The sequence below is a fragment of the Prinia subflava genome, chromosome 16, assembly GCF_021018805.1.
Source record: "Prinia subflava isolate CZ2003 ecotype Zambia chromosome 16, Cam_Psub_1.2, whole genome shotgun sequence".
Lineage (NCBI taxonomy): Eukaryota > Metazoa > Chordata > Aves > Passeriformes > Cisticolidae > Prinia > Prinia subflava.
Window position 1 is genome coordinate 4,571,108 of NC_086262.1, and position 11,233 is coordinate 4,582,340.

The 11,233-nt window shown below is 39.7% G+C and overlaps 1 protein-coding gene across 1 annotated transcript in view; it reads right to left on the reverse strand.

Annotated features, from left to right (window-relative positions):
- Nucleotides 1-11,233, reverse strand: part of TENM2 (teneurin transmembrane protein 2) — a 295,035-nt gene that overhangs the window by 67,582 nt on the left and 216,220 nt on the right. The window contains exon 11 of the mRNA XM_063413915.1: nt 9,515-9,700. Coding sequence (XP_063269985.1) covers nt 9,515-9,700 — 186 coding nt within the window. The remainder of the gene's footprint in view (nt 1-9,514; nt 9,701-11,233) is intronic.

The window sequence follows — 11,233 nt, forward strand, 5'->3', positions numbered from 1 at the left end:
ATCTACCCCAATCAAGCCAGAACATTTAAAAAGAAATATCTAAACCTTTTCTTGCAGCTATTTTGATGGCATCTTGTTTTATAGCATTTTAAAAGCAGACCACAGACTATTGATGCTGAGTTTGACCAACCTGTTAAAAACTGCAAATAGAAACTAAAAATACAGTGATATTAGGAAAAAAGCATTAAACTTAGATGGTTGGCAGTCAGAATTCTGGCTCCTGAGTTCCAGAATGCAGGACTTTGAAGAGGCACTGTGGAAGAGAGGAGGTGCAAGCGAGGGGGGCAGGACCTGGGGGTGCTGTGCAAACCACGTCTGAGAGAACCCTGAGCCTGCCCGACACTTCAACATCTGGGACTCTTTGCCCTGCTCCCAAAAACCAGAGAGCCACCACAAGAAAATCCATCCCAGATGTCAGGCACCACTCGTGGCCCACACAGCTGGCTGAGCACAGAAAGGCAGGAGTAAAAATATCTTTTAAGTGCAGTAGAGCGAAAGGGAGAAAATCTTTATGTGGATAAGCAGACAGCCACGTCTCCCCTGCCTAAATTTTCATTAAGGATCATGTTCTGATCCGTGTCACAGCAAAGCCTTTGTGAAAGCAAACTTGCTACTCTCCCATGAAAACTGCTTAACTGTTTAAGAGAGGTCCCTTTTTTGAGTGAGATATTTAAGTGTGCAGTGCTCAGGGTCAGCTCTGAGAGTTGAAAATCCTCAGGGAACAGCTGGGCCATGAATCCTTCTGCTCTAATCCCGTTAGCAAATGGAGAGGGGATGACAACAGACACAGCAACCTTCATATATCATGTCCTGCTTTTGCTTTGGCTTTCAGCAGCATGGCTCTGGACTGCTGATTAATGAGACACCAGCACTGCTTTGTCTCCATCTATCCCAGCATGGATGTGTTTTGAAGACACCTGACAGCCTGAGAGGGACAGTAATGTGTCAATCAACACTCCATCACTGAAAACACGACAGCAGAATGTGCTGGAAATGTAGAAATCTACTCAGTTGGTCACAATTTCTTGGAAGCTATAAAGCAGGTAACAGCAGCCTCAGGATTATTCCAATTATTTTCACTTTCAACATGAAGAGATGAACATGGACTAAAACATCAGACCCAAAAGCCTTTAAGAACACTCATGTTTGATTTCAGCTCTTATATTTCAATAGCTAAAATTATGTTTGTAAGTTCTTCAGGCAAATGAGATATATGATGATTTCTGTTGGACAGCAAACTTTGCTTCTTTTTATATGTATAGAAAAGCCATATGTAAAATGAAATAGGCTGAGGCTACACAAAGGAATAATCTCCAGAAGCATCATTATCCTATTGAGCATTTCACAAGCAGGTCAGAACAGGGATGGAAAGAAAGAAGGAACAAGAGAAAAGAGCTGGATAACATAAATTTTGTAAAAACTTTCTTCAATAAAAATGGCTCATGATACCTCGTAACTTGTGCTCTGAACAAGTCCTCACATTCATTCCTTAAGATCTGTTAAAAAACTGTCTAAGTCAGGGCTTTTAGTGAAAGAAGGATGTATCAATATTCAGCATCAGCGTGTATTCATCCTCAGTGAGTAGTTACTGCACAAGAGAGAACTGACAGCTTAAAGAGAAGGCTTTCAATAGTTTCATTTTCCCCCGAAGCCCTAAATAGATCACACAGCAAAATCCTGAACTGACACCTCAGAGGTGCTACAGAGACCATTTTTTTCTTTTTATTTCTGACATTAATATTTTTAATACAACATTAAACTAAGAAAACATTGAGTAGAGAATTTCAAAAGCATTAAATATCTTAGGAAGGCAAGACTCTAACTTCTAATGCATCCTACTGTTAATTTGATACTAAATTGGCAAGAAGCTGGAAAAAAAAGCCTTGCATCTGAAATATTATTCCACAGAGTTTTCAGCAGTCAGGCAAAACACATTTAACTTTATTTGCATCTTCAAGCATGAAAGATTATGTGAAACTGATACTGAAGATGCAAGAATAATACCTTGAGAATGTATAAGCAAGAATGCAAGCAATCAAGAAAAAGGTATCTTTAACAGGAATATGAACAGCAGGTCTCTAAAGGATGGACAGCTATTGTTCTCTTTTGTATTTCTTTCTTAGTAAGTATAAATATTATATATAAGTATATACATGTCTATTTCTCAAGATGCAGTTCCACCTTTCTATCTCTACACAATCCATGCCACTGACCTCTCACAAGCATTCCCGTGGCTTTGTTGTTTTGTTTCCAGCACCACCGTGTAATTCACTCACTTGCTGAAGCTCTGCTTGACACCACGGGGTACAAAATAATACAGAAAATATTATCTGCAGGAGAAGAGAAGATTGTCTGACTCTGGGAATGCTGCTATGTACAGCACAATCGGCTCTGTCCTTTCAAAAGTTAGATCAGCTCCCTGATTGATTGCCCTCCCTCCCTTTTTGTGGTCTTTTAAGAGTTCAAGAATTGGCCAGAAAAATCAATATAACTCATGTAAAAGCCCCTCCAAAAGGAGAAAAAAGAAATGTGGTTTTAGTTTGGGAAACTATTCACTAGTATCTTCTGGGTGCACCTTTGAAGTACCAGACAAAATGCAGGAAGTTTAGCTGAAAACATACTCATTAAATTTTTTAGGCTAGAAAGGAAAGAAATAAGGTCATGTTCCGCAAATATCCTGTAAAAAGAGAAAGAAAAAAGCTGCTCAAGTGTTCTGACACAGAGCTGTGACATATTTCAATCATTTACAGGAAGCCCTCAGCACAGAATGCAAACAGGAAAGTTCTCCCTCATGAATAAGCTTGCCTTTCAGCCAAAAAAGATCCCCAGTTGCCCCCTGTAAATTCTGCAAATAAAAAGGAATTCTGTTTCTAAACTCCTTGAGAGACAAACCACTCTGACTATACATAAAACTCCACACTGAATGCTTCCTTCCAAGTATTCATAATCAGCCACCTTGCTCGGCAAATGATAAATTTATATGATACAATTAAGTGGATGCTTATTGTAGTTCTGGGTTCCTTAGTGCTACAGAAATTATTCAGGAAGTCTACTCATCCCTGATCCACAAAAACAGCTACTATATTTAAGTTTTTGTCATAGGAATTTGCAAAGTTACAAACCAGAACCAGATCCCAAGCAAGAGCCATGTACATAGTGTGGAATCTGGGGACTCCACAGCCAAGAGATTTTATTCAGAAGTTTTAGTTTAGAATTCAGAATTCTTTTATTTAGAAATAAAAGATGACAAAGATGAGGCAACCAAAAAAGCACCTCAATAGCAAATGTAGCTGGGATAGATAAGAAGCATCAGATTTCCAGGAAGAAATTTATTTACCAGACATTTATTTACCAGGAGCTTACACCTTTGCTGAAGCACAGCTGTTGGTCTAGATGAGTATTTATTTATCTAAGTGACGAGTACACGAGTACATTTCCTTGGCTTTGGTTATGAAATGTAACATGACACAACACATATTTCCAAAATGCCAGCCTGTAAGGAGGATTTCTACCTTCTGAGCCTCCCTGTGTTTGAATGATGGAAGTCAAAATGTGAATGATGTGCAGTGAGTGACGGAAATAACTGAGAATCTCTCAGGCTGCCTCATGAGATTCCTGCTGCTCCTCTGCTTTGCTGGGAGGCACAGGGGGAACAGCTCAAACTCCAGTGAATGCTTGGCACCACATGCTCAAAGGCTGCATCACGAGAAATCTGCTCCCAGGTGTAAGAACAGGGATAACTGTGTGATACAGGGGATGAGCTGGGATCTGCACATTCACGAACAGCCAACACCTCAAACACTTTTGGTCACGTCATTATATATATATTACCAACATATTTCTATATCAGCAGTAATGAAAAGTGGTCATGACCTAAATATTCTATGCATTTTCCAAATAAAATGAAAAAAATGTGTTCCTCCCTCCTCAGAGTGTGCAATCTAAATTCCTGTCATTGTGGTTAGAGGGTTTTTTATGCCTTGATAGGTTATAAACTCTTACAGATTAATTTTAAGTTAGAAATCCACTGGAGAAGTCTAATACATCTAGCTCCTTCTAAATTGCTCTTTGTCAGATACGATGGCTTTCCACTGCCTCCTCCCACACAATTTCCATCTCTCCTGAAAATTGCCTCATCTTTGAATCATTACCATTGTAATTACAACAAGAGAAATCAGTAGTAGAAGAAGAAAAAAAATGACACAAAGAGCATTATCATGGGACAAAAATATCTTGCTATATCCAAAGATAATGCAATGCCACATTATTATTGATTATTGAGTCCATGATAAGGTAAAGAACCAAATCTTTACACTTTACTTGAGGTATTCCATCCAGCTGATAGAAAATATAAACATGTCTAAAAGCTGGAAAGGTCATCCCAAAGCACTCAGGGGGGAAAAGACTTTAGTAAACATTTTTTTAATTGAAACCAGAGGTGGAATATGGTCCACACAGTGTTCATCTTTAAAGGCAGAGTATTTAAAATATTTACCTATTGGGTGTGAGTTTGTTTGGGTGTTTCAGAGTGGCTCAATATCCACACTGACAGCCCATTGTTCTGCAAATACAGAACACATAGTTAAGTCTCCCTGGTTGGATAAATTCCCAATTCTACTTCCAACAGTGGCATTGGATTCTCAGAGGGAATGACAGTCCAACTCTCAAGGTAGGCCATTAAAAATGAAGTCCTTAGAAGGAATGCTTCCTCTTAAGCTCATTTAAAAGGAGGCTGGAAGAGAGCTCATAGAGTTCAATGATTTCTGGTGATCCTGCTGCCCCAGGGCAGGGTGAATTACCCCTATTACTACTGACAAATGTTTTCTAAATGTTGGCTAAAAACTCCATTGATGAGGAATTCACAACTTGCTGGGACAACCTCCTTCAGTTTTTCATTTACTGGTAACATTCATTTTTCCTAAGACAAATATCTTCTACTCTAACTTAAACTTCTTATTCATCCTGGACATGGAATTCTTTCTTTTTCCTGCACATTTTTATGCATCTGAAAATATTAGGTTATTTTCCACCACATAAGTGACTGAATCCTAGCTTTTTTCAGCTCTTTCTCCTTTATTCAAGGCCTTGAAAACATAGAAGATAAGATACAGAGCTAGCACAGATTTCCAAAGCCCTTCACTAAGGAACTTGTTCTACAGTTTTGACACTTTTAGCACAAAGGCCAAGGACTCAGTGGGGGAAAGCTGCTGATCCCCAGCTCTGGAGTTAGATTTCAGAGCAGTACCAAGGCCAGGACAGTGTGAGGTTTATGGCTGGACTTGATGCTTTTAAGGGTCTTTTCTAAGCTAAATGAACGCAAGCAGAGCCCAAAGAGATGGACTCCTCATCAGCTGTTGGTGTTTTGCCAGGCACCAGGCAGGTGCAGGTTCAGCTTCAATGTCTGTACCAGGGGTATGGCTCATTTGCAACAAAAAATAATAAAAAAAAGAACATAAAATATAAGAACTGTCTGGATCAAAATCTGCAGCAGAGTATTCGTATTACCAAATAACCTTGAGTACAATTTTTTTTCCCCACTCTCTGTCTGAAAAGGAGTGCTTAATCTACATCTAATGGAGGACATGAGCAGACAAGAGCAAGGCTTGGGAATATGACAGGCAGCCACAAAGAAGCCCTCATATATCACCTTCTGGTCAGAGCTCACCTTAAACATCCACTTGCAGACATTAAATTTTGCTTGTAAATATTTAGGATTAAATGCTGCTTTCACTGGTCTCCCAGTGAGATTTTTACCAGTAACTTATTTAGAGTCCATGCTCCAAGGATATGAATTACAGATGGATTTACACTTTTAAAATGGTATTTCTGACTGTTTCATAAGATCTCCATATATATCACACTGTCCTTGGAATACCATCTTGACAGCTTATATGCAGAACATCCTCTGCAAGCATTTAAAAACAACAGTTTTAAACATCCAGATATTATTTTCAGTGAAAGTAACAGATCTGTTTTATAACAGCATGCCTTAACAACATTCAGATAATTCAAGGAAAAGCTAAATCCTCCATCTGAAATTTCTGTCATGAAATGGGTTCAAGATTAACAACTTCTATGCCTTCCTTTCACTTTGTTATTAGTTTTCCAATATTTTTTTCATCTAGATTACCCTCTATTATTTAGTTATAACTTCCTCCATAATTGCAATCAATGAATAGTAATCACTTAATAAACATATCCTGACAGGTCTATTTTTGCACTGGGAAAAGATTAATTTTCTTTATCACCACTCCAGTAAGCAATTTCTTTTCTTACCTGAAGTAGCAAAGTGAACTGAAGTTCTGCTCTGCTTCAAGCAGCAGCTGAGCAAGAGCAGACACCCACTCCTCTCACTTTTATATTATTTGGATATAGATTTATCCAAATCTGTGTAACTTGGAACAGCATGCATTTTTATTTGCATTGATTCTTACACGTAATTCTACTGCACACAGGCAGAAGCTGCTTTGCACAAACACTCTGCTAACACTGAGCTCACACTGCTGTTCTGGGAGGATTTTCTGAGTGCTTTTCTTAAACCAGTAATTCAGAGAGAAAAAATGCAGCTCTATGAAAACTTTTGAGCTTAGGTACTCAACAATTAAATGACAAGGATTGTACATTCTGTCAAGCATCTATTAAAACCTAATTTGATATTAAATAGAATAAAATATCCTGAATGAACTTGGATACCTGCAGGTTGCTATGATGATTTTTTTTCCACTGTCATGTAAATATAGCACAGAGAAACTGGTAAAGAAACACAAACAAAAGGAAATGCTTTGTATATAGAAATCTCCTTTTCTTCCTCAAAGATCAATTTGTTCTGAGTGTTCTAAAGTCACTGGAATCAAAGCAAGTTTTTCTGCTACTTCGTTTCAGACTAGGTATAGCAAAAACAAATTCAGAGTAAATACCCTCTGCTACAGGATCTGCATTTTCTGCCTCAGGACAAACAGACTGTGCAGTTTGTCAGGAACCTTCCAGAAAGGACTGATTTGTGGCATCTTTTTAGGTGGACACTCCTCAGTAATTCTGACATTAAATGTTGTGTCAAACTTTCAGCTGAAAATGAAACTGTAAAGGCAGTACTCTGCACGACAGTGAGTTTCTGTAAAACTCAAGTGCACTTGAGTTCTTCACACCAATGTTTAAAATATCCTGAGCAACTCATCGTTGTACCAAAGTATCAATTCACTCTAAGCACAAATTTTCCAGTGGTAACTTCTAGAAATTTTATACCAATACCGACAATCACTCTTACCATCCTTTTCCTCTGAACTCTGTGTCTCAGCTCCAGGTAACACGAACCAGTGGGGTCACACTGAGTTGTCCCTCTGAACTCAATCCCGTTCCTGGCATCAGCCTTTGTGCTTTTGTAAATGGCCTCAGGACACGTGAAAATTCACACTAATACAGGCCTGCCACAAGAATATCTGTCTGCATGCAACAGACAACTTGTGACTGCACAAATTCATCCATGAGAACTAGAAGGGCATACCTGAATTTTTTTTGCACTAGTCTTATCTTTGCCACAGGCAGGACCACATTACATTTCAAGGAAATCTGTGTAATACATACCAAACAAAAAAAAAATCTTACACTTTTAATCACTTTAGAAGTGATTAAATATTTTAATCACTTTAGAAGTATCACCCTTCCTCTGGAAAGAATTGATTATATACATCAACGATAGGGAAGATATCTAGTTCAAAGCTCTGAAAATTAGGCTTGAAATCTCACTTCAGAGTTCACTAGTTCAGCTTGCATTTTGAGATCTTGGTAAAAGGCATCTTTTTGTCTGCACAGTAATGAAGATTTTACATACACTAATTACTTCTAAACATCGGCACATTACTACGAGATTATAAAGCAAAACAAATTTTGGGCGAAGCAGCAACTTCTGAAATAAGCAATTATTACAGAATTTAATGAAAAAATTATATACTAGGCATTTTGTAAAAGATCTGGGAAGAGCTTTGAAAACAAAATGCCTGAATTAATCTAGCAGAGGTATGTTGATATGATGGAAGTCTGAAAGCAATTATGAAAAAAACACTCTGCATCTGTGCTGGTCACAAAGTGTTCAGTCATAAAAGCTTTGATTTAAATCATATTAGCACAGTGTGGCAGAAGCATGCAGCACCACAACATCAAAGGATATGCCCTGAAAATATGTATCTTTTTTTTTTTTAATCTCTCCAATAGGAGTATACTTTTAGTTTCCATCTCATGTGTGTATCGGAAATGATTTGTATATCCAAAGAGAAATCAGAGGGGAATGAAAAAGAAAAACAGCTTGAGGGATGCAAGAATCTCACCACACGTTTAAGTAAAGAAATAACAATTCACTTGTAATAGGACTGTCCCATTAGGGTCCCTGATTGCCATGAAAATCTCAAGTGACCTACTTTTTTCTTTCTTAAATTCATCACCTTAAGATAATGAGAACAACATGACTTTGAGTTTGGACTCACCAGATTTCTTCTAAGGCATACTTCACAGTTCTCCAAAAATTCTCTGGAGGAAAGCACACTTGCCTGAACCTCACAGCTCAGTAGATGGGATACTCTTGTTTCAGATAAATCTGCTCAGGATTCTCTGAAGGGATGGAATCACTGAGAATTTCCCATTTTTGATCATAGCTCAGAGAAAATAACAGTTCTCTCCTTTGGTTTAAGTAACTTTTCAAAACAATCCAAATAGACTGCCTGGCTGCTTGTAGAGACAAAATAAAGAACTTCACTTAGGAGCAATTAATTCCTCTTCAGAGTAAATCTTCAAGCACGATAACTGAGAGGATAGAACATCATTGCTTTGTGTAAGGATGACCTTTCTGAACTTCCCAGGCTGACAGAGCCCAGCTGAGCTTGTGATGCTGATGCTGCAGTGAGCTGCAGGCTCTCAGGGCAGGGGCTCACAGCAGCCCAGGGGCCCTCCCATGCAGGGCCACTGTCCCAGCCCAGCACGGGGGATGCCAGGGAGCTGCTCCTGCACCAGCAGGAACACACAATCCCCCAGCACTGAAGCCCTGCTCTGGGTGCTGCTGGTGGGGCTGTGTTTCACCTGTGATGTACAACAGCAGCAGAGCACTGATGCATCAGACAGGGAAATTAAAAAGGAGGCCGTTCACACAAAGGAATGCTTAGTTAAGTCTGAAAATCATTCAGGCTCGGATGATACTGAGATACCATCCATAGTGCCACGTGTTGTATTTGTTGGTATCACACATTTGTTACATCTTTACTTACTGATGTGGAATTTGTTGTGTTGTTTTTGTTTGGCTGTTTTGTTTTCTTTTATCCTTCTCTATAAACCGGCTTGTTGCCGATTTGAAATGATTCCAAGAGCCCATCTGCATTTCCCCCAACACGTTTTGAGCCTGGGTTAATACCTGAGAGGCACTTGGGTCCTTAAGGGAACAGCCCATTACAGTCCACGACAGCAACTATGTCTCTACGATTTATGAAAAGAAAGCAATATGTGCCTGTTTCGGTGCCTGTCGTTTGCCTACCAATGGTGCAGTGCTCCCCATTCCAGCCCTCTCTGCATTCACACTTCCCATCTTTACAAGTCCCGTGCTCCGTGCAGCGGGGGTGGCAGACGCGCTGGTCGCAGCCCGCTCCGGTCCAGCCCTCCTCGCAGCGGCAGGCGCCGCCGATGCACACGCCGTGCGTGCCGCAGTCCACGGAGCACACTTCTGGGGAGAGAACAGCAGTCACGGCCAGCCACAGCCACCCTGCAGCCTCTAACAGCTGGCTGATCGCCCTCGGATGGAAACCGGCACTTGGTTTTTGCTTAAAAGCAAAGGAAATCAAAATTCGCCTCGAGATTTTAGCCTTTATGTTTTTCAAGCCTTGTGCTGCATTAGCACGTAACTCTAAATTCCATATAAAGTGTTAGCTAGTGTCTACAATTAAAGAATTCCTTTAGGCCTGAAATTCAATGACACCCTACTGCCTCAGGCCTCAAAAGTATAAACAACAGTGAATTGGGGAGGAGCAAACTGGGGGTAAATGAGCTCATTACCTGAAGCTGTAATTGGAGGATAAACCCCTGATTTGGGGTAGATGGACCAAACTTAAAATTGTTTGAAAAACTCATGACCATCGTCCATCTTTGGTGTTGTCTCTGAGAGGCTTTTGACTGCCCAAGGTGTATCTATAGAAGGCTTTAATAATATCTGCTTTTATTCTCTTAACCTCGTCCAGCCTCTGTTCTAGGTGGCCACTCCAAGGCATCAGTTTAAAAAATCTGCTACTGCAGGGTGGACAGAGCTGCATCCTCCATGCAGACACAAACAGGTGCCACGGGTGCTGTCCCCAACAGCAAAGGAGGGGAGCAGGTGGCTCTGCTTTACTGAAACCTGGACCTTGGGTGATTTTGACAGATATTGATTTGCTAAGAATTGAGACTGAAACTCACCTAAAACTCATTTGGCAGAGAATGGCAGCAATTCAGGGTCATTTAGAATGATGGGTAAAAGTCACTTTGCAAGGAGAGATTTTGGATTCCTATTACTAACATGGTCAGTTATCCAGTGTCTCACTCCAGAAATTCTACTGCTCCCTGCCAGCTAAAGTTGCAGATAAGCAGAAGGGTTTTTGCCTCATGCTCCACTAAAGAAAGTGGCAGTGAAACTCTCATTCTTGAATTTTTCTGACTGCTTATCCATAAAGCAGAAACACATCTTGATATTCATGTCAATGGTGGGGTATTCCAGATGATTAACCTTAGGAAATAACTGAGTAACTGTTAAAAATGTAAATTTTGTTTTGAGAGACCTGGCTTTGACCTACAGCACCAGGTTCAGCTGACAACATAAAAGCAAAATTCCCTGTACTTTTTTCCCATAAATGATGGACATTTTCATTCACAGTGGGGAAACAGAAGTAGACTTATGTAACTTTTTCAGTCTAAAAGAGAATCAAAGTTAGAACAAAACACAAACTCCTAACCTGCACACATCTCACAGCCCCAAATTAAGAACATCATGAAAATACACATAGAGGTATACACACACTTCTTCCCAACAAAATTAAACGAGCCCAGTTGTTTTTCTGAGTTTTTTTAAAGCCTTCTACTTGTTCATAAGATGGAGTGAATTTCTTAGTTTCTGTACAATATTAAGGGTCAGTTTTTCAGTTTCTCATGCTTTGCAACATTAACAAACCTTCGTGGCTTTGTTCACTGCCTTTTGCTGACACATTTCTAGCCTGAAATAATGTTGCTT